The following is a 26,944-nucleotide window of genomic DNA, read 5'->3' on the forward strand; positions in this document are numbered from 1 at the left end:
GGTCCACAACAGCCCGTCTCTCCAAAAACTCTCTGTGCTACCCTTTGGAGCCACCCCCTTCCCCCGTCCCGAGACCCCTGGAAGCCCCCAGTCTGGTCCCTGAAAATCTGCTGTAAGTGGAGTCGTGCGGCAGGTGGCTTTTTCAAGGGGTCTCCTTCGTCCTCGCCGTGCCTCTGAGGCTTATGGCGTGGCCGTCTGCGTGGCTCAGGCTCCTCACTCCTGAGTAGGACTGTGCCCTGTGCACGGCACACCACGGTCTGTTTACCCATTCTCCGTGGAAGGACGTTTCGGTGGCTCCCAGTCTGGGGCGATTATGAGTAGAGCTGCTATAAACATTGGTGGAAAGGTTTATGGGTGAACATAAGTTTTCGCTTCTCTTGGGTAAACACCCAGGTGTGGACGGCTGGGTCGTCTGGTGAGCGTGTTTAACTCTATGAGAAACTGCCGGGCCGTCTTCCAGCGCGGCTGTGCACTGGAGGAAGCCTGACTTCTATTTTGGACCTGTTGGTTGTGAGCGTTTTGGAGGCATCCGGAGCATTTGGGCCTCTGAGTGTGAAGCGCAGGCGAGACTGGGCGCGGGGAGTCCTGAGCTCCGCGGTGACGATGACGCCCGCCGTGGGGGCGTGCGAGACTTCCGAGAGGAGAGCCGGGGAGCCGGGCGGGCTGCAGCCCTGAGATCAGAGACAGGGGAAATCTGGCAGGGCGGTGCCCCAAAGCCACGCGGGAGCGGTGCCTCCAGGGCAGCGGCCACCTGTGTCCGTGCTGCCGAGGGTCCAAGTGGAGGAGGCCAGCGTGGGCCCATGGACCTGGAAGATGGAGGTCACAGCAGACGCACCCAGAGCAGAGCCCGGGAGTCCGGGATGAAGGCCCTCGTGGGGTGGTTTCAGGGTGAATGCCAACACTTTTAAAAGAGTGAAATAGGGGTGAAAAAGGGGGGGTGTAGGCAAGCTTTTGAAAATGTTTTGCTCAGAAGGGGAGCAAGGAGATGGGGTGTGAGCTGCTGGGGGAATGGGGAGGGGAGAGGGCTCTTCCTGAAAGGCGGGAGGCGCCTCAGCGTTGGCGTTGGGATGGGAAGAATCCACCAGGACTGAAGATAGCTGTGGGGAGGGCGGGAGGGACGCTCGGGACAGGAGCCGAGGAAATGATCGGGGTGGGCGGAGAGCTGACAGGACAGAGGGCCCACCAGCATGTGTAAGGAGGAAAGGCTGACTGATTTCATATTTAGGTCAGAAACCCTGCTTCTAACACCTTCTAGAGACTCCATGTCCATCCTGACAACCCAGGGTGGCCCACCCTGGTGACTCACAGAAGTCCCTTTGTCCTGATTAAAGAGTGGCACATCACGGTGCCAGCGAGCAGCCTGCCTGAGATTCCAGTTCTTTCCATTTGCTCTTTTCTGGCAAGTTTCTTCCATTTCTCCAGGCCTCAGTTTCCCCACCTGTAAAATGGGATCCCGCTCTTGTAAAGATTGTCTGAGACTTGCCGGCTCAAGTCCCAATACTCAGGAGGTGCCTGAGGAAGGGAAGCCGTTGATCCCTTGAAGGAGTCGGTATTTTGTCACCTGAACACACAGACCATGTTCCTCCGTCACTCGCCTGGGGGCCGAGTGGAATTCCTTGGCTTTATCTCCAGCTCTGTCCTCTGCCCCTTCATCAGTCAACAGTCAAGCAGGAATGAGAAGCTCAGTTCATAGTAGGTGTAGCCAGAGGGACTTCGGAGGAGAGTGCTGCTGCCAACAGCAGACGGGGGACTGAGCCCCACCTAGTTCTGCCTGGGCCACTTCCTCTGGGTCTGTGGCCACGACACCTGGCAGGCTGCTGTCCCCCCCACCCCAGCTCTGTGGCTTGCTGGGTCTCACCAGCTGCAATTGGGCAGGACAGACGGGGCTGGAGAGGGGAAGTTGGGTGGGGAGAGGACAGGCCACATCCAGGCTCATCCTCAGGCCTTGTTCTGCCCCTGGGCTGGGCTGCCTCCCTCCACATCTCAGCAGAGGGAGCGTGGGGTGGGTCATTGTAGAGGATCCCTGGCCCTTCATCCCATGTGAAGCCTGTTTTAGACTCACAGATGCTCCCTTAGATGTACCCGCCAAGTCACACACACACGCAGCCATTCACTCATCTGTAATGTGCCCCTGACTCACACATAAACACACACCTGCCCCACCCACACACATGAATCCACTTCCAGAAGCACCCAGTCATAGACACGTTCACACTCCACACGGCTGCCTTGCACCCCTGCTCACAGACGCGGACCCACAGGGTGAGCGGAGGCCTCTGCAGGAGCCCGGGGTTCACCAGAGGCCTTGGCTTGACTGCCCTGGGCTCGGGGCTTCTCTGTGCTTCTCCCCCATGTTGAGGCACCCACTTCATGCTTGGGTTCCTGAAGGCCTCTTTCCACTCTGTGGGGCAAAGACCCCTCTGGGCTTCTAACCATCCCTCTATCCCACTCTCAGCCTGAACTAGGTCCCAAGGTGGAACCCCTATCAGCAGCCCTGCCCCCTAGAAGAGAGGTGCAGGCTGGCATCAGGATTTGGTTTCGGGACATGACTGCTTCTTCCCTTCAGTCTTGCTCTTTCTGTAGTTTTTTGTCCCTAAATACAAACCCAGTCACTTCTCTGCACAATATCTCTAGTGGTCTTCTACTGACCTTAGACTCAAGTCCGTGCTCTGTGACCACAGACTTTCCCTCTCACCTCCTTCTGCAGCCTGGGCTCTGAGACTCCCAAGATCAGCCACCCCAAAGGTTGGGTCTCTCAGGCTGGCCTAGGGGCTAGTACTTCTGTCTGGAACATGACCTAGCCCTCCCCAGCCTTCCTGTCGGGCAGACTCCTCACCCCTCAGGACTTGGCTCAGAGAGCACCTCTCTGGAGCTCCTGAAGGCTGGAGACCTGTGCAACCAGCCCCTCGGTCCCCTTCTTCTGCCTTGGCGGCTTGCGGCAATCCCACAGCCTTGCCATAGCTACCATAGCTATGCACGTACACGTCTGACACCCGCCCCCATAGGCTCTGAGCTCCAAGGGAGCAGGGATGGGGTCTGGCTTGTTCTCACCTTAGCACCAGCACCCAGAACCAGGTAGGCGTGCTGTATATGTGTGGAATTCATTCATTCAGTCAGTCAGTCATTCATTTATTCATTCATGAACAAATGAACTTACATGAACAAAGAAGTCTTACTATCTGGAACTCTTTCCAGAGAAGAAAGAGACTGGAATATAGGCACTAGGAGGCAGAGAGGCAGGACCAGCTGGGCTTGCTAGCACCCACCCTTGTCGCCTCCCACCCTTCCACCATCACACCCTGCTCCTTCTCCTGTTTTCCTTGTGTGAGAAATGGGCCTCTCTGGGCTACCACCTGGGCCTGGTCCTTCCCTCGGGGGTGTTGGGCCTTCCTACAGGGAAAGAAGCAACCTCGCTGAAGTCAGCTAGGCTGCTCGGGCTGGGGGTGCCTTTGCAGGCCCTGGCCATACCCACCGTGTCACCCCTAAGCCGCACACCCAAACCTCCCAGCACCCGCCCATCAGCCTCTGTGTTGTATACAAGGAAGCTGCCTCTGGCTTTGTAATGGGTAATAGAATTTATCAATAGACTGAGGAGGTGAGGTATGTTAAAGCACTTAATAGAAAAGGGCTTCGCACAGAAGCCCAAATTTGATTTAGCCAATGAACTCAATTGCCGGCCTGATTGCGTTCCAGGAGGCACAGCAGCCAGCATTTGTCCATGTTACCCTGGAAAAGCCAGACTGCGCCAGGCGACCAACCCAGACCGCCCAGACCTCCCCTGTGTCCCCACGGCTCTGTTGTTGGTTCCCCGCTTTCTCAGGGTCTCAGGTTTGAATGGCAGTCCTTTGACCCAAACAGTCCCAAGTTCTCCAGCATCCAACAGCCTCCTTCCCTCTAGTGCCCGAGGCTTCCCCATCCCATGAATTAGCTAGAAGTCCAGTTTGCTACCACGTTCCTTTCACCATGATCCTCAAATCCATTGTGTCCTCTGGTCACTTGTCACCTCTTAATCAAGCTGGCCTCTGCAGGCTTCCCTCCTGACCATTTGTTGCTTCTCCGGCTGCTGCCCGTCTCCCCACACTGCTTGCCCGAGCCAAGGACACATCTCTCCCAACCCCCCAAAGAAGACCAAGATCCCCAGGCCACCGTGTTTCATGACATCTTGACTCAGGCCTGAGCATAGCAGATGGGAATTACCATGTAGAAAAGAAGGACTTGAGGTCAGGCACGGTGGCTCATGCCTGTAACCTCAACACTTTGGGAGGGCAGATCACCTGAGGTCGGGAGCTCGAGACCAGCCTGGACAACATAGTGAAACCCTCGTCTGTACTAAAAATACAAAAATAAAAAAAAAATTTTTAAAAATTAGCCAAGCATAGTGATGTATGCCTGTAATCCTGGAAACTCAAGAGGCTGAGGCAGGAGAATCCCTTGAACTTGGGAGGCGGAGGTTGCAGTGAGCTGAGATCGTGCCACTGTACTCCAGCCTCCAGCCTAGGCGATGACAGAATAAGACTCTGTCTCAAAAAAAAAAAAAAAAAAAAGAAGGACTTGAGAGGATTTCCATTAGCCATCACCAACCTTGAGGCCGTCCATCCGTTGGCCACAGCCACCCACTGGCTGGGGAGGAGAAACCCCTTGGCCATGTAAGCCCCCAGCCCCGTCCCAGGGCGGCATCCTTCCTCACTGCGGTCCAGGCCCCCAACCCCAGCTCTGTGAGTCCTCAGGAAGGGAGCACCTTTGTTGCTTCAGCCTCCTCCTTCATCCTGCAGAACACACCAGCCTCCCTTGCGAGCATCTCCAGGCCAGCGTAAGATCTGGGATTTGCTTTAGGTTATTTTGCCCATAACCCAGAGGCTCATGAAAAATGTTTTTCCCAAAACAAAAGAATACTCTTCACCCAAAGATAAATGCGCTATCTGGCAAGAGAAATTGGAAAACCTTGCTGGTTGCGTTAAAATAGTAGTCTAACTTTAGCCCCCAAGGTACCAGAGCTCTGCGAGGCCAGTCTCAGTATACATGACATGTAATAATGTGGGGACTGGTGGTAACATACCAGGAAAGAAGGACCAGGCAATGTGATTAATGACCAGGAACCTCCATGGTCCTGCAAGGAGGTGCTTTGAGAGAAGTTGGGGACTAGCTCTCCCAGCCCAGCACCTGCCCACCCCAGTTCAGAGCCATGGCCGTGAACACTCTGAAATCCCCATGGGGCTTTGCCTTTGCAGGGAGCCAGCCCTGGGGCCTCCTCCTCCCTGCCCAGCTCCAGCACCGTCCCTGGCTTGCTCACCCAAACTCACCGCTTCCTCCGTCGTTCCCCCCAAGGAGTGGATGACATCACTCTTTCCGGCAGCCAGGAGTTGACCTACATTCCACCCGCCCTCCAGTCTGGGAGACTCTCCAAACCCCCCCATCCCCCGCTCCTCTCTCCCTGGGAGGAGGGAAGGGCACCGCTCACGATTTTTGTGGAGTGACGGTGCCAGGCCCGGGTCCAGATGGTGCCCCCGCAGCAGCTCCAGGAGCTGCCTGCCCCTCCCTGCAGGGCAAGGCATGCTCCTGCCTGGCACGGGCCAGGGCCCCTGTCATCCTTCGTGTGGCTGTCGGGCCCCCAGCTGGGCCTGCAACGTTTCCCAGAGAACTGGTGTTATCTGGGCTGGACTTTCCCCTGGAGGTGAGGCCCGGTGCTGCCTACTAACAGCTGTGGTCTCTGGGGGCTTACTAGGGACTCATCAATTCAAGAAAAAGGGAAACTTAGCTGAGAAGGTGGCTGTGGCTCTGTCCTTGCTGGCAACAGGGCCAGCTTCCAGCAAGCGAGTGAGTGCGCCCCATGTCAGGCCGTGAGAGAAGTCAGGGTCTGAGCAGAGGGGCCAGACAGTCACACGGGTGAGCAGGGTAACAGGTGGGCCTGCCAGATGAAATACAGGATACCCAGTTAAACCTGAATTTCAGATAAACAAGGGAATCATTGTTTTTTAGGGTAAGTATATCCCAAATATTTCATGGAATATACTTGTACTAACAAAATCATTATTTATCTAAAATTCAAAAAAAAATTTTTTTTTTAGAGACAGGGTCTTACTCTGTCACCCAGGCTGAAGGGCAGTAGAGTGGCACAATCACGGCTCACTGCAGCCTCAACCTCCTCGACTCAAGCGATCCTCCTGCCTCAGCCTCCTAAATAGCTAAGACGACAGGTGCTCACCACCATGCCCTGATAAATTTTGTTTTTTTTTTATTTTTTGTAGAGATGAGGGGTCTCACTTTGTTGCCCAGGCTGGTCTCGAACTCCTGTTCTCAGGTAATCCTCCTGCCTGGGCCTCCCAGAGTGCTCAGATTACAAGCATGAGCCGCTGCACCAGGCCTAAAATTCAAATGTAACTCGGTGTCCTGTATTTTTATTTGGGAAATCTGGCAACCATTGTGGCATGGGGCTCTGTGGGGAAATGACTCCAAGAGGCCAGTGGGGGCCGGGTGTGGTGGCTTATACCTGTAATCCCAGCACTTTGGGAGGCCGAGGTGGGCAGATCATTTGAGGTCAGGAGTTCGAGACCAGCCTGGCCAACGTGGTGAAACCCCATCTCTACTAAAATACTAAAATTAGCCGGGTGTGGTGGCGGGTGCCTGTAATCCCAGCTACTCGGGAGGCTGAGGCAGGATAATTGCTTGAACCCAGGAGGTGGAGGTTGAAGTGAGCCAAGATCGAACCACTGCACTCCAGTCTAGATGACAAAGCGAGATTCCATCTCAAAATAAGTAAATAAATAAAGTATAAATATCTGGCAATATATTACTGAATCCTCCAAGAGGCCAGGGGGTGTGTCACCCCTTGTGGGCGGTCCCAGGGGCCTGGAGAATAGGTTGATTATCTCTATTTTGGGGAGCTGCAGGCTCTGAAAGACGCTCTGAGGTGGGTGTTGGACGGGACAGCATGAATAAAGGGCCCTGCCCTTGGGGCCAGGCACCTCAGGGCTGCCAGGTAAGGCCGATCTTGGCACCTGGGAGCCCCTGCACTCTCGTCTCCGTCCCTCCCTCTATCACCTGTTGGCTGTTGACAATAGCAACAATAATAATAGCTGACATTTCCGGAGGGCATGCTCTGTGCCAGACCCAGTGCTGAGCCCTCGAGGGTACCAGCTCAGCTTGCCCTTCCCCGACCCCTGACAGTCCTGCCACATGGAAACAGCCACTTCCTAGGGTTACAGGACACCAACTGATTCCCCAAGGCTGGTCACCTTCCTGCCTTTGCCCAGCTTGAGGGGTCAGAGATTTGAACCCAACTGTCTGGCCACTGCGCAACCTGGTGCTGCAGCCCAGCCGTGACACTCACCGGTCTTTAACCCAGCAGGTGCTCCATGCCGGATGCTGCACACAGAGCTTCCATACATTATCCCCTTCCTCCCTTGCTTCTTTCTGCAAACATTGAGCACCTACTGTGTGCCAGGCAGTGTGTTAGACATTTACCAAAAATTAAACCCAGAGAAGTGACTTGCTCAAGGTCACCTAGCAAATCAGTAGCAAAACCTGGGTAAGAATCTGGCTGCTGACTCAGCCTCTGTGTGTGTGTGTGTGTGTGTGTGTGTGTGTCTGTGTGTGTCTGTGTGTGTCCCATGGAACCTTCCTGCTGCCGTCTGAAGAGCTAAAGCCGTGGGATTCTACAATGGGGCAGGGGTGGAGAGGGAACAGCCCTGGTGGCCTGGGAGGGGTCTGCTGGCCTCATGGGCTGGCCAGCATGCCCTATCTCTATGTTCATTATTAAATCGTCCTTTCTGATGGATGAGCTGAAAAGTGCTGTCGGGGATCAGGTGGCCCAGGTGATGGTTTTCTGGTGAGATTGATGGTTCCTGAGGGTCAAATTCAGAGAGCGATCCCTTGGGAAAATTGATCCTACAGAAGAAGGGGAAATATCTGGGCTGGAGTGCAGCAGGAGCCCAGACTGCTCACCCAGGTCCAGATCCAGGCAGTGGCTGGTACCGGGAGGGCACGTGGCAAAGGGGGCTTCTTTCCTCTTCTCTGGCTGCATTTCCTTGGCCGTGGCTGGGCCATAGGGTTGGTAAGCGGGCCCACGGGCGGCAGGCATGGGGGCATCTGGCTTAGTGGCCCCTTTCCTGGCCTTCTTTGTCCCCATGGAATGGACGCGAAGCCAGCTCCGAGAGAGACGCAGGGGGCAGGTGGCTGTGAGATCCAGCTCTAGTGCCATGAAGCCCCGGATGCCAAGCCTGCTTCTTCCACCCACAGCCCTGGCCCTTGACCCATCTGAGCCTCACATTCTCACCTGTAAAGTGGGAAGGACAGTGCCTTCTGGGTTTTCACCAGGATTTGTTTAATAATGCATGGCGTCTGTCCACGTAGGAGCACTCAGCAAATTATTTCTATGTGCTTGCTTATTTATGTCATTTACTTCATCTCCCGAGGGCCTTCCAGAATAGGGCAGAGAAATCACAGAAGGCCGGCAGCCTGACGCAGGGAGGGGAAGGTTGTGCCTGTGTCTGGGGGAGCTGTGGGGTGGCTGCAGTTCCAGGAGCCTGAGTCTATCCAAGATCCAGCACACTGAGACTCTTCAGGCTCTGCCCACTGCCTGCCCACTTCCTAAAGTGGGGTTCACCAGCTATGTGGCCTTGGGCAAGTTGCTTAACTTCTCTTGCCTCATTTCCTTGTCTGTGAAATAGAGATAGTCGTAGTATACTCTGCATAAGTTTCCTATGAAGAGGTGATAACTTCACTCATTGAAAGCTCTGAGGATCCCTGGCTCTAGGAGCTCCTGAGTATAAGAAATGGAAAACTGGCATGTCCTAGGCACCTGTTTGTCTCACGCAAGAGCTTTATAGACTGTCTCACAGCTGATCCTTCCAACAACTCCATGAGGCAGGTGTTACTGCCGTCCTTATTTTACACATTACAAAACAGGCCAAGTGAAATTCAGCAACTTTCCTGAGGTCACACAGTCGTTGGCAGAACACCCCAGGCCAGTGGGGCCTGGGGGATGGGGCTACCATCTCTCAGTCACCCAGAAAGACAAAAGGAAGGCACACAAACCCCAGTGGGCACCGCTCTGTGCCAGGGCTTTTGTTTCACCCCAACCATGATAAGTGTGGGTGATGTGGCCGCTGCGGTCCATGTCGCTCCTCAGGGCCAGTGTCACTGGTGTGCGTGGCAGCCTGTGGCATACGCAAGATATTGTTTCCCGCTCTTCAGGTGAGAAAAGCGAGACTCAGTTTGGCTAAGAATTTGTGCAGGCCACACAGCTGTGTGCACCATGAGCTGGGCAGAAGCCCTGCCCACCAGCACCATGGGGGCTCCCGGCTCCTGCCACAAGGGCCACCTGGGAGCACAGACACTAAGTGTGGCTCTGAATCGAGCTGCCTGGCTTCAAATCCTGCGTCTGCCCCTTACCAGCTGTGGAACCTCAGGCAGCTCACTTCACCATCCCAAGTCTCAATTTCCCCATCTGCACAACGGAGATAATAATGACACGTCATTCGGAGGATTGCTGTGAAGGGCTGATGTGCTCATTCGGGTGGCACTCTCAGAACAGTTCCTCATGCAAAGTGAGCACTCACACATCAGCTGTCTACCCAGGAGCCTTCCTTTGAGGCACAAGGTGATAGCATTTAGTTTTTTTGTTTTTTTGTTTTTTTTGAGACCAAGTGTTGCTCTTGTCCCCCAGGCTGGAATGCAATGGCACGATCTCGGCCTACTGCAACCTCCACCTCTTGGGTTCAAGCGATCCTCCTGCCTCAGCCTCCCGAGTAGCTGGGATTACAGGTACCTGCCACCACACCCGGCTAATTTTTGTATTTTTAGTAGAGACGGGATTTCACCATGTTGGCCAGGCTGGTCTCGAACTCCTGACCTCAGGTGATCCACCCGCCTTGGCTTCCCAAAGTGCTGGGATTACAGGTGTGAGCCACCACGCCCGGCCACAATGTGATAGGTTTATACAAATAGGAAAACAAATCTCTGAAGATTTTTAGGAGAGATACTGCAAGAAAAGCCTGGAAGCTGTAAGCCCTTCACTGTTTCCACATACCCCATTCATTCATTCACTCACAGCTTTACCCAGATGTGATTCACACGTTGTACAATCCACACATGTAAAGCGTATAATTCAGTCGCTTTTAGGTTATTCACAGAGTTGTGCAACCATCACCACAGCAGATTTTAGAACATTTCCATCACCCTAAAAAGACACTGGCCGGGTGTGGTGGCGCATGCCTGTAATCCCAGCTACGTGGGAGGCTGAGGCAGGAGAATCACTTGAACCCAGGAGGCAGACGTTGCAGTGAGCTGTGATCGTGACACTGCACTCAGCCTGGGTGACAGAGCAAGACTCTGTCTCAAAAAAAAAAAAAAGAAAGAAAAAGTAATCTACCTATCCTAGACATTTTGTGTAAATGAAATTTTACAATATGGCTGGGCACGGTGCTTCATGCCTATAATCCCAGCACTTTGGGAGGCCCAACTTGGGAGGATCACTTGAGGTCAGGGGTTTAAGATCAGCCTGGCCAACATGGCAAAACCCCATCTCTACTAAAAATACAAAAATTAGCTGGATGTGGTGGTGGGCGCCTGTAATCCCAGCTACTTAGGAGGCTGAGGCAGGAGAATCACTTGAACCCAGGAGGTGGAGGTTGCAGTGAGCCAAGATCATATCACTGCACTCCAGCCTGGGTGACAGAGCAAGTCTCCTCCTCAAAAAAAAAAAAAAGAAAAGAAAAGAAAGAAATTATACAATATGTGGTCTTTCATCACTGACTGCTTTCACTTGGCATAATGTTTTCAAGTTTCTTCCATGTGATAGTGTGGATCAGTATTTCATTACTTTTTCTGGCTATATAGTATTCCATTGCCTGCTTATACCACATTTTGTTTTTCTGTTGATGGACATTGGGTTGTTCCCACCTTTTGACTATTATCAGCAATGCTGCTATCAACATTCATGTACACATTTTGTGTGGACACATTTTTGTTTCTCTTGGTTATATACCCAGGTAGAATTACTGGGCAACTCTAAGTTCACCTTTTGCAGAACTTCCAGACCACTCTCCAAAGCAGCTGCACAATTTTACATTCCCATCAGCAGCGTATGAGGGTTCTGATTTCTCTGCATCCTCACCGGCAGGTGATTATCTGTCTTTTTGACTCTGCCTATCCTGGCGAGTGTGAAGTGGTATCTCATTATGGCTTTGGTGTGCATTTCCGTGATGGCTGTGATGTTGAACATCTTTTCATCTGCTTCTTGGCCATTTGTATGCCTTCTTCGGAGAAATGTCTGTGCTGATCCTTTCCTCATTTTAAAAACTGGATTATTTATCATTTTATTATTGACTTTTAAGTGTTCATTAGATGTTCTAGATATAAGTTCCTTTTTAGCTATGTCATGACTTGCAAATTTTTCTCCCATTCTGTGGGTTGTCTTTTCACTTTGCTGACAGTGTCCTCTGAAGTACAAAAATATTTAGTTTTGATGAAGTCTAATTTATCTATTTTTTTTCTTCTGTTGCTTTTGCTTTTGGCATCCTGTCTGAGAAACCATTGCTTAATTCAAGGTCATGGAGATTTGCCGCTATGTTTCCTTCTTTTTTTTTTTTTTTTTTTTGAGACAGAGTCTCATCTGTGCTCAGGCCAAAGTGCAATCTCAGCTCACTGCAACTTCTGCCTCCTGGGTTCAAGTGATTCTCCTGCCTCAAGACCTCCCAGGCAGTTGGGATTACAGGCACCCACCACCACACCTGGCTAATTTTTGTGTTTTTAGTAGAGACGGGGTTTCACTGTGTTGACCAACTTCAACTCCTGACCTCAGGTAACCTGCCTGCCTCAGCCTCCCAAAGTGCTCAGATTATAGGCGTGAGCCACTGCACCTGGCTCCCTACGTTTCCATCTAAGAGTTTTCTAGTTTGCAAGTCTTTGATCCATTTTGAGTTAATTTTTATATGTGATGTGAAGGGTCCAACTTCATTCTTTTTATGTGGGTCTCCCATATTATTGATTTATTTGTTTACCTAATAATTTCTTTAAATTAATATGCTTTAAAAATTTGGCCTCACTGAGGCAGTAGTTCTGTGATCCCAGGTCTTATGAGTTTGACATTTAAAAAAACATACTGTGTATTCAAAAACAAATAATAGCCTGTGGAACTGTTTTACAGTCCATGCGCCCATCTCCCCCAGTCATCTGGTACACCCCACTTTGGGAGCCAGTGCTGATCATGATGAGTTTTATGGGGAGGGAGAGTGTAGCAGGGGCTGATTTGAGGTAGGGGTTGTGAAAGGCCTCCCCAAAGAAGTGGCATTTGGCCTAGAATCTGACACCACCTCTAAATATTAGCTCTAGGAGAACGGGCGGAGCCTGTAGTACATTCCAGGCAGAGGGAACAGCATGTACAAAGGCCCAGAGGAAAGCAAGATCAGAACATCTGCTGGACAGAGACATGGAGAGAGAGACAAAGAGACAGAAGACGGAGACATGGAGAGAGGGGCACCGAGAGAGCCAGAGGCCAAGAGGTCATACACAAACACCATGTCCACACACACAGACACAGAGGCAGTGCCACCCACAGTGACCTGCAAAAGTCAGAGAGACCAGAAGCACCCGCATTGACCAGGTGCCATGTCTGTGCCAGCCTTGCCAGCCTCTCCCCACACAGTGCCAGCTCCTCCCTGCAGCCCCGCTAGACAGGGCAATTCTCTCCTTTGGAAGAGGAGGCACTGTGCTCGTTCTGGGGCTCAGCCAGGGAGTTGAAGAGGCCAGGATACCTTCTCCTGTTCCCGAGGAAGACAGGACTGATAGGAGGGGCTGGCCAGGATGGAGCCTGGGCAGAGCCAGCTGGGGAGGGACGTCTGGATTTGGGTCAGGAGAAACCAACTGTGTGACCTTGGGCGACTTCTCCCCACCTGCACCACCCAGCCTGTCCAGCTGACATCCAGTGGCTACCTATTATCACTGTTACAATATGCTTCTTGGATTTAGCCGGTCTTCTATGCATCTTTACTAAGCCAAGGTCAATGTTATCACCCAAAGTTGATGGCAATCTTTTCTTTCTGTAGCTGATATCTAAAAATATCCCTTCCTCAGGCCAGCAGTGCAGAGCACATCCCTGGTTCCGTACAGCTGAGGTGTTCCTCTCCAGCCAGCTCAGGGGGGTGTTAGACAGGAATTCAGAAGTTGCGAATTAAAACCTCCCCAGGTCAGATTTTGCAGACAAACTCTTGTTAGACAAAGTCAGACAGGTTTCTTCCCTGCAGATCTTGTCAGAGCCTTTAATCTGCTGAGATGTATTATGACCCTCAGTGGAGTGAGGTGGGATCAAGGAGCAGATATCAGGGGATTTGGAGAGCATCATATGCTTGACCAAAAAGGTTTAAGCACAGGAACTTTCTGTGCCAAGGACCATCTCTGGGATCTGGCATCTCCAGAAAGAAGGGACACCCGTACCAATAGGTGCCTGCTGTGCCCCTCTGTGCCTTTCCCAAAGCTAAGCACATAGCAGTCCTGTGGCACGCATGTGGCAGTGGAGGGACGGGAATGCCAGGGAAAGAGTGAACAGGCTTTTTAATGCTCTATTTATTTCAGCTTGGTGTTGCAGTAAAACCTCGGCAGGGTTAGTGTCCAGGCTCTCAGGGGAAGATGGAATTAAAATAACACAGACTTCAGCGGTGGCTAGCACTGCTGGCCAGGGCTCTTGCTCTGCCTCGGAATTCTGTTCCAGAGAATTCCAGAGACGTCCTTCGTCCTGGGAACTGAGCATCACGGCACAGTGGATACATGTAACCTAAAGCGGTGGGTTCCTGAGTGCCCCCTCTCCCACCGCCCACCCAGGGCCTACAGGATTCTCTCCTCCTCCTGGGAGGAAAGGTGTCAGCTCAGAAACCCACTGCCTTCTCCACCCTGGCCTGACCTCATGTTTCTAAATAACATTTCTAAAACCTGGACTTTAGGCCAGGCACGGTGGCTCACACCTGTAATCCCAGCACTTTGGGAGGGTGAGGTGGGCAGATTGCTTGAACTTCGACCAGGAGTTTGAGACCAGCCTGGGCAACACAGGGAGACCCTATCTCCACAAAAAATAAAAATGAAATTAGCCAGGCATGGTGGCACGCGACTGAGGTCCCAGCTACTTGGGAGGCTGAGGAGGGAGGATTGCTTGAGCCCGAGAGGCGCAAGTTGCAGTGAGCCAAGATTGTGCCACGGCACTCCAGCCTGGGTGACAGAGTGAGACTCTGTCTCAAAAAACAAAAAGACTCCATCACCTGGATTTACCATAATTTCCCTAACCATTCTGCAGGATAATTCGAGGACAGAGAGAAGACTCCAAGGAGGAAGGCAGCCCTGGTTACCAAAGCTGGCAGATGGGGGTTAGCTGGAAGCCCCAGGGCTGGTGGACGCAGGGGCCACTGTTTCCCCACCCAGATCCTTGCTCTGGAAGGCGGCCCCCAGGGGACCCTTCATTCCCAGTCAGACGGGGACAGAGGCGGGGCAGAGCTGAGGGAGGAGGGCTCAGATGAAGCGCCTGGCAGGACTGATATATGAGGGAGGCCAGACTCGAGGAGGGAGCTCTGCAGCCTGTGGTGTCCGGGAGGATTTGGGGAGTGTGAGGTGAGAAAACAAAAAGCCTCACCCCTCCCAGTGGAAGGGGAGCATGAAGAGAGAAGAAAATGCCAGTTACACATCCTCAAAACAATCTCTGAATGGATGAGAGCCAGTCAGGGGGAAACGGAAGTTGCAGTGAGCCAAGATTGTGCCACGGCACTCCAGCCTGGGTGATAGAGTGAGACTGTCTCAAAAAACAAAAAGATGCCGCACACCCCAGGCGGGATGGGTGGGCCCAGGTGCCCTGCCCTGGTCCAGGCCTCTATTCGCAGGGTCTCACTGGTCTCTCCCTGCCCAGGCTTTTGTCTCCCAGACAAACCAGTCTCCATGAAGCAGCCACAGCGATATAAAATATGGCCCAGAGCAGGACACGCCTAACCAGTCAAAGGCTTGCAGAGTAAAATCCCGCCTCCGTCTCCTGATCTGGCCTCCCCCACCCCCAGGCTCATTGCAGACCTCAGGGGTGGAACTCCTTTCAGCCCCAGGGCTTTCCTCATGCTCTTGCCTCTTTCTAGAAGGTTCTCCCCTTCTGGCCCGGCAACTCTTGATCCTCCTTCAGGTCTTAGTTTAAAACTGTTCTTCCTGGAAACCCTGGACTCCCGTGATGGCTTCTTCTTTGCACAACCCGTGGGCTCTTTTAACAGTTGAACACTGGAAGAGGTGTGTGATTCTTATTTTTATAATGAATAGACTTTATTTTTAGAGCAGTTTTAAGTTTACAGAAAATTGAGCAGATAGTACAGAAAGTTCCCATTTCCCCACCACCCCTGCACAGTTTCCCCTATTTTAGAGTATATTTGTTACAATGATGAGCTAACACTGATACAGTGTCATTCACTAGAGCCTGTTGTTTACATTAGGACTCACTCTGTGTTGGACACTTCAGTGGGTTTTGCCATATGCATAATGCCACGTAGCTACCATTGTGGCATCACAAAGAATGGTTTCACCACCCTAAAAATCCCTGTGTGCCACCTATTTATCCTCCCTCCCTGTCCCCTCCAATCACTGATTTTGTTCATTGTCTCCCTGCTAGACCCGAAGCACCATCAGGGCAGGGAGCCATCTGCTTTGTTGACATTATACTCACTGTTCCCAGCTCAGAGCCCCTGCCACATAACAGGTGCCTGATAAATATTTTTCTTTGCATATTTTAATAAAAATAGGATTCTACCAAACCCATTGTTCTGCAATTTGCTTTTTCCAAATATTGATAATATATCTTGGAAATCTTCCCATATCAGAATATAGAGCACACTGTCTTTCACTTTTTATTATGGAGAATTTCCAACACAAAAGAAGACGGAGTCTGCTATGATGAACCTCTGTGTACCTCTCACCCGACTGCAGTTACCAACTAGTGAGCCTTCTTGTTTCATCTGTACCTCTGCCCATCAGATAATTTCATCTGTAAATATTTCTGTGTGTATCTCTCTCTGCTTTTTTTTTTTTTTCTTTTGAGATGTAGTCTCGCTCTGTCTCCTAGGCTGGAGTGCAGTGGTGCAATGGCTCACTGCAACCTCTGCCTTCTGGGTTCAAGCGATTCTCCTGCCTCAGCCTCCCCAGTAGCTGGGATTACCAGATGCACCACCACACTTGGCTAATTTTGTATTTTTAGTAGAGACAGGGTTTCACCATGTTAGACAGGCTGGTCTTGAACTCCTGACCTAAAGTGATCTGCCTGCCTTGGCCTCCCAAAGTGCTAGGAATACAGGCATAAACTACCACACCTGGCCCTTTTTTTTTTCGGAGACAGAGTCTTGCTCTGTCTCCCAAAAGCTGGAGTGCGGTGGTGCAAACATGGCTTGCTACAGCCTCGAACTCCTGGGCTCCAGGGATCCTCCCGCCCTAGCCTCTTGAGTAGCTAGGACTGCAGGCATGTGCCAACACACTGGCTAATTTTTTTATCTTTTGTAGAAACAGGATCTCACTATGTTACCCAGGCTGGCCTCAAATTCCTGGGCTCAGTTGATCCTCCTGCCTCAGCCTCCTAAAGTGCTGGGATTGTAGGTGTGTACCACTACGCCTGGCCTGTGTGGTTCTCTAAAAGATAAGGACTTTAAAAAACATAACCACAATATCATCATCACACCTAGTAAACATTAATATCATCTAATATAGGCAATGTCCAAATTTCCAGTTGTCTCATAAATATATATTCCATTTGTTTGTGTGTTCGATTTTACAGGAAGTTTGAACCAAGGGCCAGAGGAGCTTCACGTCTGCCATTAATTGGTATGCTTTTGAGGTTTCTCTTGCTCTAGGTCCATCCTTTATCCATATCAATTTTTTCTCCATGCAACTCATCCGTTGGAAAAACTGGGTCATTACTGCCGGAGTTTCCTCCAGTCCGGATCTTGCGGATGGCGTCCCCTGGTGTTGTTCAGGGTGATGCTCTGTCCTCTGTCCTTCCTGTGTGCTCACAGCTGGGTCTAGAGGCTTGATCTGATTCAGGTTCAATTGCTTTGGCTTCGGATGGGGGTGTGTTCTTCTAGAGACGCTCACTGTCTGCTGGCCTCTCAGTGGGAAGTTCTGGGCTAGTGTGGCTCAGTGCCTGGAGCCATTCATTCATCAGGGACTGTGAATTCTCTCGTGAAATGCTTCTATAAAAAGAAGGTTCCCCTCATCAACTTTCGGTTACCCCGAGGTACAGTTTATATAGGACAGGCAGGATAAATGCTTGATTCTTTCCCTTTATTTACCAGTTTTCAGAATAATGAATCGCCTATAAATATTTGAATGAATGGATGCATAATACACGTGTGAATGAACTGACAGGGGTGTGGGAGTTGGGGGTTCTATCTGTTGCCCTCAAGGTCGTGGCCATGGACCACAAGCTGACAGCAGGGGTCCAGCCTGAAGCCAGGTGCCTTTCTACACAATGAGGTGCAGCCCATGGCCAGGTCCCTGTCTACACCAGGTGCTGGCAGCAGCCTCTGTCACCCATCAACCCACCTCAGTCAAAAGCTAGGGTGATCAGAAGCTGTATTACTAAGAATCTAGCATCTGGGACAAGGCAGTATCATCACTTTCCCCAACTGAGATGTGAGGAATCCTTGAAACCAGCATCGGAGCAGAGAGGAGAGCCGCGCAGTGAGTGCAGATGTGGCCTTCGGAACACGGCGTTGATCTCTCTGCAGGAAGGGGAATCAAGGAGTTTCTGTCCTAAAGGTTGGGCTGGTGGCCTCCAGGGTTTCTTCCTGGGCAGCCCAACACCCTCCTGGGCCCCTCCTGGGAGGCGCTCCTTTCCCCAGAGGCCAGGCCAGGCTGCCCGCAAGCTCTCTGACATCTCTACCCTCTCGGTGTCTCCCCAGGTGCAAGTGCAACCTGCACGCCAACCTGTGCTCCATGCGCGAGGGCAGCCTGCAGTGCGAGTGCGAGCACAACACCACCGGCCCCGACTGCGGCAAGTGCAAGAAGAATTTCCGCACCCGGTCCTGGCGGGCCGGCTCCTACCTGCCGCTGCCCCACGGCTCTCCCAACGCCTGTACGTGCCATGCCCCGGGGCCACGAGCCCACGTGGCTATAGTCTTCCCCGCCCGTCAATCCCAGGAGCTGTGGATCATACACACGCACACATACCTGCACACAGGCACATAGGTGTGCACATGCATGCAAACGTGCACACAGAAACATACGAGCATGCATGCACAGGCATGGGCACACATATAAATGCACAAACATGTGCATGCACAGAAACACACGTGCATGCATGCCGCCACACACACACACCTTGTTCTACAGCTCCCAAACGCCAGGTCTTATAACAAGTCCCTGTAGCATACCTGCATCCTGCCGAATGCTAAGCTGCCCTTCCAGCCCTGGTCCGCAGGGAAACCCGAGATGAGCTGCTCAGCAGCATTTCTGCAACCCTTCCCCTTCTTGACCCTGAAGGCTGGCAGGCGGCTCCCGTGGGATGGCAGGGAATGATGGGGTGGGACCCCCACTTCAGGTGAGGGGATCAGTAGCATCATCCCTGATCATGAGCATCCCTGGGGTGTTTGGAACGAGCCACCAAGGCCAAGTGCTGCGTGTTCAGCACTCACCTCCATCCTCAGAGCAACCCCTGGGAGCTGAGCTTCTGTTATCCCTTTTTACAGATGTGTCCTCTATGGCCTGCACCAGAGTCCCCCCGCACGTGCTCTCTGCCCACCCCTCTCCTGTCCTCGCCCAGCCATGCCAGGGAACCATCCTCAGGGCCTGCCCACTCACATCTGCATCATAGACCCCCTTCAGAGGACCACCCACTCAGGGGGGCCCCAGCGTAGTCCACGCTGTCTCCGTGAAATCAGAATGCCAGGAAGCCCCTGGGCTACAAGTGGAGAAGACCACAGACTGCCCCTGGGGTGGGCTCTCCCTGACCCCCACCATTGCCACTTTACGGATGCCGGCCGTTCTCAAGTGTGTGGTTGGTGCCCGAGGCCCTCCTAGGCACTTTGTGCATCTTGCTTCACCCTCACGCAGCCCTGCAGGGTGGAGTCCTTATTACGGTCCATTTTCCAGATGAGCAGACCGAGGCCCAGCAAACCTCAGGGCCCTCCCAGGTTTCACAGTGAGTTGCATGCCGACGCCAGGGCTTAGGGCAGCTACTGGATCTGATGCCCACACCAGGCCTGGGCAGTGGGCTCCTGCACCCCATCTAGGCATCCTCCCTCGACGGGTGAAAGATTTATGTGACTTTAGGCTGATCAAAGCTGAGAGCCATGTGCAGAGGCCATGACAGGCATGTCACGCATGTGCTGCAGCAGGCAGTGAGACAGGCCTTTGAAGGGGTGACTTGGCAGGCACCCAATAGCACTCTCGGGTCTTCAAAGGCACAAAGAACACTCCGGGGGCTGACAGCCCACTCCGGCCGCTGCCTCCTCCCAGCTTCCTGTCCCCATCTGTTTGTGGTCCAAACCCTTGCCTGAGGTCTCTCTTTAGTGGCCGTCACTCTCTCTGACTCACAAATTTGCTGCCCCTTTGTCTGTCCTGAGGGCCTCTCTCTCTTCCCTCCTCTCTGCCTCTGTTCTCTCCATCATCACGCCTCCTTTTTTTTTTTTTTTCTTTTTCTTAGAGATAGGTCTCTCACTCTGTCGCCCAGGCTGGAGTGCGGTGACACAGTCATGGCTCACTGTAACCTCAACCTCCTGGGCTTAAGCGATCCTCCCACTTCAGCCTCCCAAGTAGCTGGGACCGCACGTGCACGCCACCAGGCCCAGCTAATTTTTGTGTTTTTTGCAGGGAAAAGGTTTTGCCATGTTGCCCAGGCTGATCTCGAGCTCCTGAGCTCTAGTAACCCTCCTGCCTTGGCCTCCCAAAGTGCTGGGATTACAGGCATGAGCCACCACGTCTGGCCATGTCTGGCTTTTTTCTTCCACTTGCCCCCTGCGCCTGGAGTGTTCTGCCCATCTCTGGCCACCTGAGACTCTTACCTGCAAGTCACACCTAGGAGGATCGACTGTCCCCACCCTCACCCCCAGTCACCACCTCCAGTCTAGCCAGCGATGGATAGACAGGCCTATAGGGGCTGGGCAGCTGGGGCTTCCTTATTTAGGGGAGACTCCTGAGCTGGCCCCACCTCCTGCTTCCCTGGGAGTCCCCAGGAATTGCCTTTGAGGCCCCCAAGCCCCAGGAAGGAGGGGTTTCTTCTGGCATTTGCAGGTGAGGCTGGAGGCGCCGCTGTCCTCAGCACCCGAGTCTCCTGCCTTCTCTGGGGTGCCAGCAGGAAACAGCCCAAGGAGACACAGAGGCTAATTTTGCCCTCACCCTGCCCCTACCGTGACCCCTCCTCAGTAAGTGGCATCAACACCCACGGGGCAAGTCTGGGGGTCGCCTTGACTGGAGACCCTCCTCCCGCCGTGTTCTTTGAACTTCCCTCCATCCCCCCCAAGTCTCTCCCAGTGCCATCCTCAGCCCTGCAGCAGCCCTCACTCCCGATGTCTTCCCACCTCCTCACCACTCTGCCCCCACCTGGCCAGCCCATCACCCTCCAGGGCCCAACTTGGAGCCCCCAGGACCTCCCTGTGCCCTGCCTGATGTCCCACCTGTCTCCACAGAGCCTCACTTGGTCACCACCCAGTCCTGGCCCTTGCTTACTGTGGCTGCACCCCGAGGTGTCCTCAAGGTCTAGCAGGTGCCTGCCCAGACACGGAGGTGGAGGAAGGAGTGGGTGGGGATGGGCTTGTCCTCCCAGGCCTCCCTGCCTGTCCTGCTGGCCACGGCCTTGGCTTGCCCAGGAGAAGCCCATGGGCCACACATCCCACTGGCAATCCCACAGCGTCCTATCTTGGGAACACCGTGGGGAAAGCTGTGGCACCAGGTCCTTCCTTTTGCAACTGTGATGAATCTTACCCCGGGATTTCAAGGCCCCTGGTCACACCAGGATCATAGGCCTCCCCCATCCCCTGGACACGCAGAGACACACCTGGATTCAGGTCAGGCCTCGCCCACTCCCAGCTATATTTCTCCCCAAGCCGTGTGTCTTCAGCTGTACAATCAGGACCGTAAGGAAATTCCCTCATAGGGTTCTTGTGAGGACGGCACGGTTCATGTAGGGGATGCTGACGCCGTGCCTGGCACGTGGGACGCACTCCACCCGCGGTGGCCGCTCCCATGGCTTCTCAGCGAGTTTTCCAGCCACGCTGCACTTCTTAGACAGGAACACTCCATACAATGTCCTTGTCCCACACTGGAGGGCCCAAAAATCTAAAATAAGAGGAGGAGTGCGTGTGAAGCTCCCAGTGGAGGGTTTGGTACCTGTCAACATGTCCCCAAGGGCAAGTCACGGCTCTGAGATTCAGTGTCTCCATCTGCAAAATGGACCAATAGTGGTTCCTCCCTCCCAGGGCTGCAGTGAGGATGAAACGGGATAATCCACCCCCGTCCCCACACCCTGCAGATCATTATCACTGCTAGCAGTTGTGTGGTGGAGAGGGTGCTCTTGAGGGAGGGACACCTCCAGGTGCTACCCTGCCCTGCTGGCCCCTCTGCAGGGAGGTGACAGCCAGGCCCCTTCCCCTGGGGCAGCCAGCTCACGCCCCTCTCTCTCCCGCAGGTGCTGCTGCAGGTTCCTTTGGCAGTAAGTACACGCCCGGGGAGGGTGGCCAGGGCCCCCACTGCACGAGCCTCTTTGCATGTCCTGGAAAAAGCAGGAGAGAAAAAAGGGGCTTCAGTGGCCCCTCTGGGACTTGGGCCTATTCACTCCCTCCTCTAATTACACCCCATCTGCTTCTCCACCTCTCCCCCTCCACCTCTCCCCACCTCCAACCCCCTCCACATCATATGCCATGTGTCATGTGTCATTTTGCTGTGGCCTGCAGCCCAGCAACTCTCAGGCTCTCCCAGGAGCTCCATCAGTGCTGCTTTGGAAAACGGGACAGGACTTTTTGCAGGTCCCTTGGCCCCTGGGTGGGCTCCCTGCTCCTCCTGCCACCCACGCCTCTTCTCTCACCTGGATCTGGGAGAGCAGTCTCTCCTGCCAGGCAAGAGTGGGGTGAGCTTCCCCTACCAGGGGCAGAATCCTCCCCCTAGCCTAACCGTGGGGACAGCCTCTGGGAAGCCTCTGCAGCCAGCTTGGCCCAGGGCTCTGCTCGTCCAGGTCAGCTCAGGTCCCAGGGGAGTCGGACCAGGGAGGGGCATCTGCAGGAGGTGGGGGTCCTGAGAGTTCCCCAGGAGGGTGAGGGCAACATGGTGCCCACAGGTTATCAGTAAATGTCATCGAGACTGTCCCCACTCACAGGGCGCCAGGCACAGTCTCTCATTTCAGCCTTGCAAACCCCTTCCCCTGGAAGGTCACCATCTGCTCTGAGAGGCAGCAGGAAAGGACTGGCCAATGTCAAAGAGCCAGCCAGGAGCAGACCCCAAATCTCAGAAATGCTTCTGGGGTGCACCATCACCCTCCACCAGGGCTCTGTGGGGCCCCACATCCCACCCAAGTTGTCCCTTCCGGACCCAGAGGGCCCCTGGCTGGGAAGCCAGTGAGCTGAGAGGGCGCCAGAAAGAAGCCTGACCCTGCAGGGACGCCGGTCTGCACAGCCGTCGTAAGTTGCTTCTCTGTGGTGTCCCCACCCCGGCAACCCCCCAACCCTCTTTTGCTTTTCCCGTCTCTCACCAGGCATCAGCAGGTCCCAGAAAGACCCTGACCCCAAAGGCCCTGTGGCCACTGCGGCCACCACAGCCATGACAGGGGCCCCCACTGCTCCTGTCCCCTCCACGTCCACTGCCTGGGCCCCCACGACTCCCAGCACCCCACAGCCCACAGGTGGGTGCCAGGGTACAGTGACCCCTGTCATCCCACCCTCTCCTGCTTCTAGCCTGGGTCCCTGCCTCTCTTGGGGTGGGAGAGTCAGCAGCCCTGGGCAGAGAGCAGGGGCTTGGCTCTTAGAATAGAGACACTAGAACCCTAGAGCTGGGAGGCCACAGGCCAAAGGGGCTTCCAGGTCACCTGGGTCAACCTGTTCCTGAGCCCAGCCAGGGGACTCAAGGGTCAGTTCAGCTTCCAAAATCGTCTTCCTCCTGCCCTTCAAGCCACTGCTTGGAAGGGCTCCCAGACCAGTGTGGCCAGATGGCTGCAGGAACTGGGAGGAAAGGTGCTGGGGGCAGCGAGGCCATCCTGACAGCCAAAGACCGGCCTTGTCTCCCAGTGGTGCTTCTGCCTCGATGGTCCCTAGAGCCCCGCCCACACCCTGTCCCCACCTGGCCCCCAGGGCCTCTCTGTCCTTAACCCCTCAGCAGCACACCAGTGGGACGGATGGAGCGGGGTTAGCCCAGAAAGCAAATGTCTCTGATCAACAGGGCAGAGGGAGCCTCTGGAGCTGGGTTTGGACACCGTGGGCTACTGGGAATGTGGGGGCTGTGTGTGTAGCGCAAGGCCAGGCCAGGGCCAGACGTCCTGCCCCTTCAGGGGTCTGCCACAGACAAGCATGGAAACCTGATTCTCACTTCCCTCCAAAGGAGGGATTCGTGTATATTCAAGGCTGGGGGTGCTGGGGTGGGCCTCTGCTCTCGCCTGGACTCACCTGGGGAGTGTCCCTGGACTCTGTGCACTGCAGGGGCCAGGGGTCTGAAAGGATTTATCCTTCCCAGAGGGCACCAGGAAGACGATGACCAAGGGGAATTCTTCCTGGTCCCAGCCAGGGAGGGGTGCTCCAATAGCCTGCCACACCCTGTGCCCCACCACCCTGCAGGGAGGACCTGGTGGGGACTCCTGGCCCCTTGGGTAGTGCCCTGGCCCTCCATCTCTCTGATCCAAGGAGACCTGCCCCACTGATCCTTCCCCCTGGAGGGGTGGCATTTCTAAAGGGCAGAGTCCCCTCCATCAGCTCCTGCCTCGGCCTGTTGCTGGGTGGACACTCAGGCTCCCCAGACAGGGGCAAATGCTGAGAGGAAGACCACCTCCTTCCTAGGCCGTCCAGAGCGGCTCCCCTGGGGGCAGCACACCCCGCCTCTTTCTACATCCTTCCTTTTCTGCGGGAGGCATTTATAGGAGGCAGGGGCTAGCCAAAAGATTGGAGGATTTCGGGGAAGCCTCCTGGCCCAGGAATCCTCTTTGGGGTGGAAGACATGGGTCACTCTGAGAATTCTGGACTTCAGACATAGGTTGGCCCAGCCACAAGGGACTTGTGCTTTGCTGCTGAGCCTGTGGTGGGCAGACAGAAGCAAAAACAGTGGTGGTGGGTGCTGTGCCTGTCTCCAAACAGTGGTCTGGCTGGGAGGCCAGATACTCTCCATATCACATGTGCAAGTGCACACATGCACACACATGCATGCACACGCACACGTACACACACACACACACACACACACACAGAGGAACCTTGAATCCATTTGCGGAGCTGCTTCTGACTTGGTGCCAGGGCACGTGTGGGAGGCTGGGCAGATTGTGCAAAGTTGGGAATTAAAGAGGAAATGTCAGAGGCCGGAGTGGTAAATATGGGGGAGGTGAGGGCCCCCAGGACCCCCTCAGTGAGCAGAAGGCACACCCTCCCTCTCGGCAAGACAGTGCTGCTCTGCACCCTCAGCCCTGTGTCAAGAAGCGGGACATTAGGGGAGGAGGTGGCTCCAATGTGACAGGCAGTGGCCCCCACAGCCCACATCTAGGTGTTCCTCCCTCCTCTTCAGCAACTGAAGCCCCTGTCCAGAGCCCCCATTAATAAAAACGATCATTGCAGTAGCTGAGGGTGAGTTCTCCTGGGCTGTGCTCGTATCATCGTATCATCATATCATTGTATTCTGGGCTCACAGCTCCGTGAGATGGAGGCCGTTATTTGCCTAGTCCCACAGGTGAGGGGATCGAGGCTTAGGAAGAAGCAGCTGGATTTTATGATATGTAAATTACACCTCAGTCAAGCTGTTTCAGAAGAGAAAAGAGGCAGCTGCTCAAGGTCCCAGGATTATGGAGAGGCACAGGCAGGATTTGAACTCAGGGCGCGCCAACTCAGCCACCCAAAGCTATTGCCCTGAGGCCTCCAGGGGCTATGAGGTAGAGCTATCTTTTTTTTTTTTTTTTTTTTTTTTTTTTTTTTTTTTTTTTTTGAGACGGAGTTTTGTTCTTGTCACCGAGGCTGGAGTGCAATGGAGCAATCTCAGCTCACTGCAACCTCCGCCCCCCAGGTTCACGCGATTCTTCTGCCTCAGCCTCCCAAGTAGCTGGGATTACAGGCATCCGTTACCATGTCCAGCTAATTTTTGTCTTTTTAGTAGAGACGGGGTTTCACCATGTTGGTCAGGCTGGTGTCCAACTCCTGACCTCAAGTGATCCACCTGCCTCAGCCTCCCAAAGTGCTGGGATTCCAGGCGTGAGCCACCGCGCCTGGCCAGGTAGTGCTGTCTCTAAGGCCTGGCTTGCAGAGCTTCCCAGTTCCAAAGGAGCAGACCAGGCTTCCATGGGGCCTTGGCACAGCACACAGGCCATGGCGAGAACTTGCTTCCCACACACCTGAGTGCCTCCCTGGGCAGCCCAGCCAGGACTCTCTCCCTCCCCAAGACCCTGGTCCCTGAAAGATCCTGAATATCCCCGGGTGCCTCCCAACAGGTGCTTCGGGCTCTTTGACCGGAGTCCAGCTGGGCCTCTGAACTCCTGGGCCAGATGTTTCTCCTACCTGCCAGTGTCAAGCTGTCTGGAGGACAGCGCTGCGGGCAGAAAACGCCGCTGGAGACACTAATCCTTTCCTGGGCTGGGCCACGGGGGCTGGAGGAAGACAGGCTCCGAAGCAAATGCCTTCAGGGCTGGCTTTCTCGTGGCTCTAATTAAGCCCTTGCCAATTTGGGCCTGGCGGCCTCATCTTCCCACTGAACATCATATTAAAGTCAATTGATGACCGAAGCTCCCCGCTCCCAGCTGGAAAGTCTTCCGCACTTGTTAGCTGGTAGCTTTTCCTTTTACTTTCCCCACAGCCACCGTTGTGTATAATCCCTTCAAGAAGCGGAAAACAGCAGTGCTCCCCTGTCCCTCTGGGTTTGTCCTTTGAAATTTGGGCACAGGGCAGTTCTTTGTCAGCCCTGCCTGCCTTCCTGGCTGTGTGTCCCATTAGTCTAGGGGCTGAGTGTTGTGGCATTGGTTCATGCTGGGGTCCCTGGTGAAAATGGGCCCAGGCCAGGGGTCAGGACAGTAGAAGGGCAGTGATCAGGGAAGTGGGTCAGATGCTGGGGGAGGCTCTGGTCCCTGAATGGGGCTGGACAGGAAGGAGGCCTTCCAGGACACTTCTGGACACATCTAAGATCTTGGCTGGAACACATGTCCCACTTCGCAGCCATTAGCCAGAGACATCAGCTCAGAGAGGTCTGGGCCCAGAGGCGGGACCTGGTCTAGCTTTGTCCTTCAGTCAGAACGGGGACCACACAGGGAGTGTAGAAGGGTCTCGCTGAAGAATATGCAGATTCTCAGGCATGGGGCCACCTCTCATCTATCTGGCTTTAAGTCTGCATGTGCCCTCCACAGGCTGCAATAGTGTAGATGCTGCCTCTGTAGTAGATTTGGACCCAGTTCCTTTGGCCAGTGTAGACAGAGCCTCTCCTTATAGTGCTGCTGCTTCTAAGGGGCCTGTGGGGTGCGAGGCTGTGATGCCTCAGTATGTACCCAGCTTCCCTCAGCACCACCCCCTCACATAACTTGGTTTCTTCTCTTCTTTCCCCTAAGAGTGGACCAGGCCATCTACAGCTGCCCCTCTCTCGAGCAGGTGGTCCCAGGTGGCCGCCCGTGCAGAAGGTATGGGGGGCAAGGCCTGTGATGGGCCTGAGACCCCGGGGAAGTGCCCTCTTAGACTCATAGGCCCCTCCCTCTGTAGTGGAAGTAGCAGGTGTGTATGGTGGGGACCTGAGGTTGGAGGGGGGCCGCAGGAACCAACCGAGGGCACGGGTGTAGAATGTCGGTGCCTGG

General features: G+C 54.1%; 1 protein-coding gene across 10 annotated transcripts in view; it reads left to right on the forward strand.

Moving 5' to 3' along the window:
- NTNG2 (netrin G2) overlaps window positions 1-26,944 on the forward strand; it is an 82,486-nt gene that overhangs the window by 46,961 nt on the left and 8,581 nt on the right. For 6 of the 10 annotated variants that reach the window (XM_063649972.1, XM_063649971.1, XM_063649974.1 and 3 more), the window contains 4 exons: window positions 17,901-18,073; window positions 21,623-21,646; window positions 22,682-22,828; window positions 26,705-26,773. In XM_063649972.1, the coding sequence (XP_063506042.1) occupies window positions 17,901-18,073; window positions 21,623-21,646; window positions 22,682-22,828; window positions 26,705-26,773 (413 nt within the window). Of the gene's footprint in view, window positions 1-17,900; window positions 18,074-21,622; window positions 22,608-22,681; window positions 22,829-26,704; window positions 26,774-26,944 lie in introns of all 10 variants that reach the window. The other 4 variants (XM_054502148.2, XM_054502147.2, XM_063649975.1 and 1 more) reach the window with 3 other exon arrangements.

The sequence above is a fragment of the Pongo pygmaeus genome, chromosome 13, assembly GCF_028885625.2.
Source record: "Pongo pygmaeus isolate AG05252 chromosome 13, NHGRI_mPonPyg2-v2.0_pri, whole genome shotgun sequence".
Classification (NCBI taxonomy): Eukaryota; Metazoa; Chordata; class Mammalia; order Primates; family Hominidae; genus Pongo; species Pongo pygmaeus.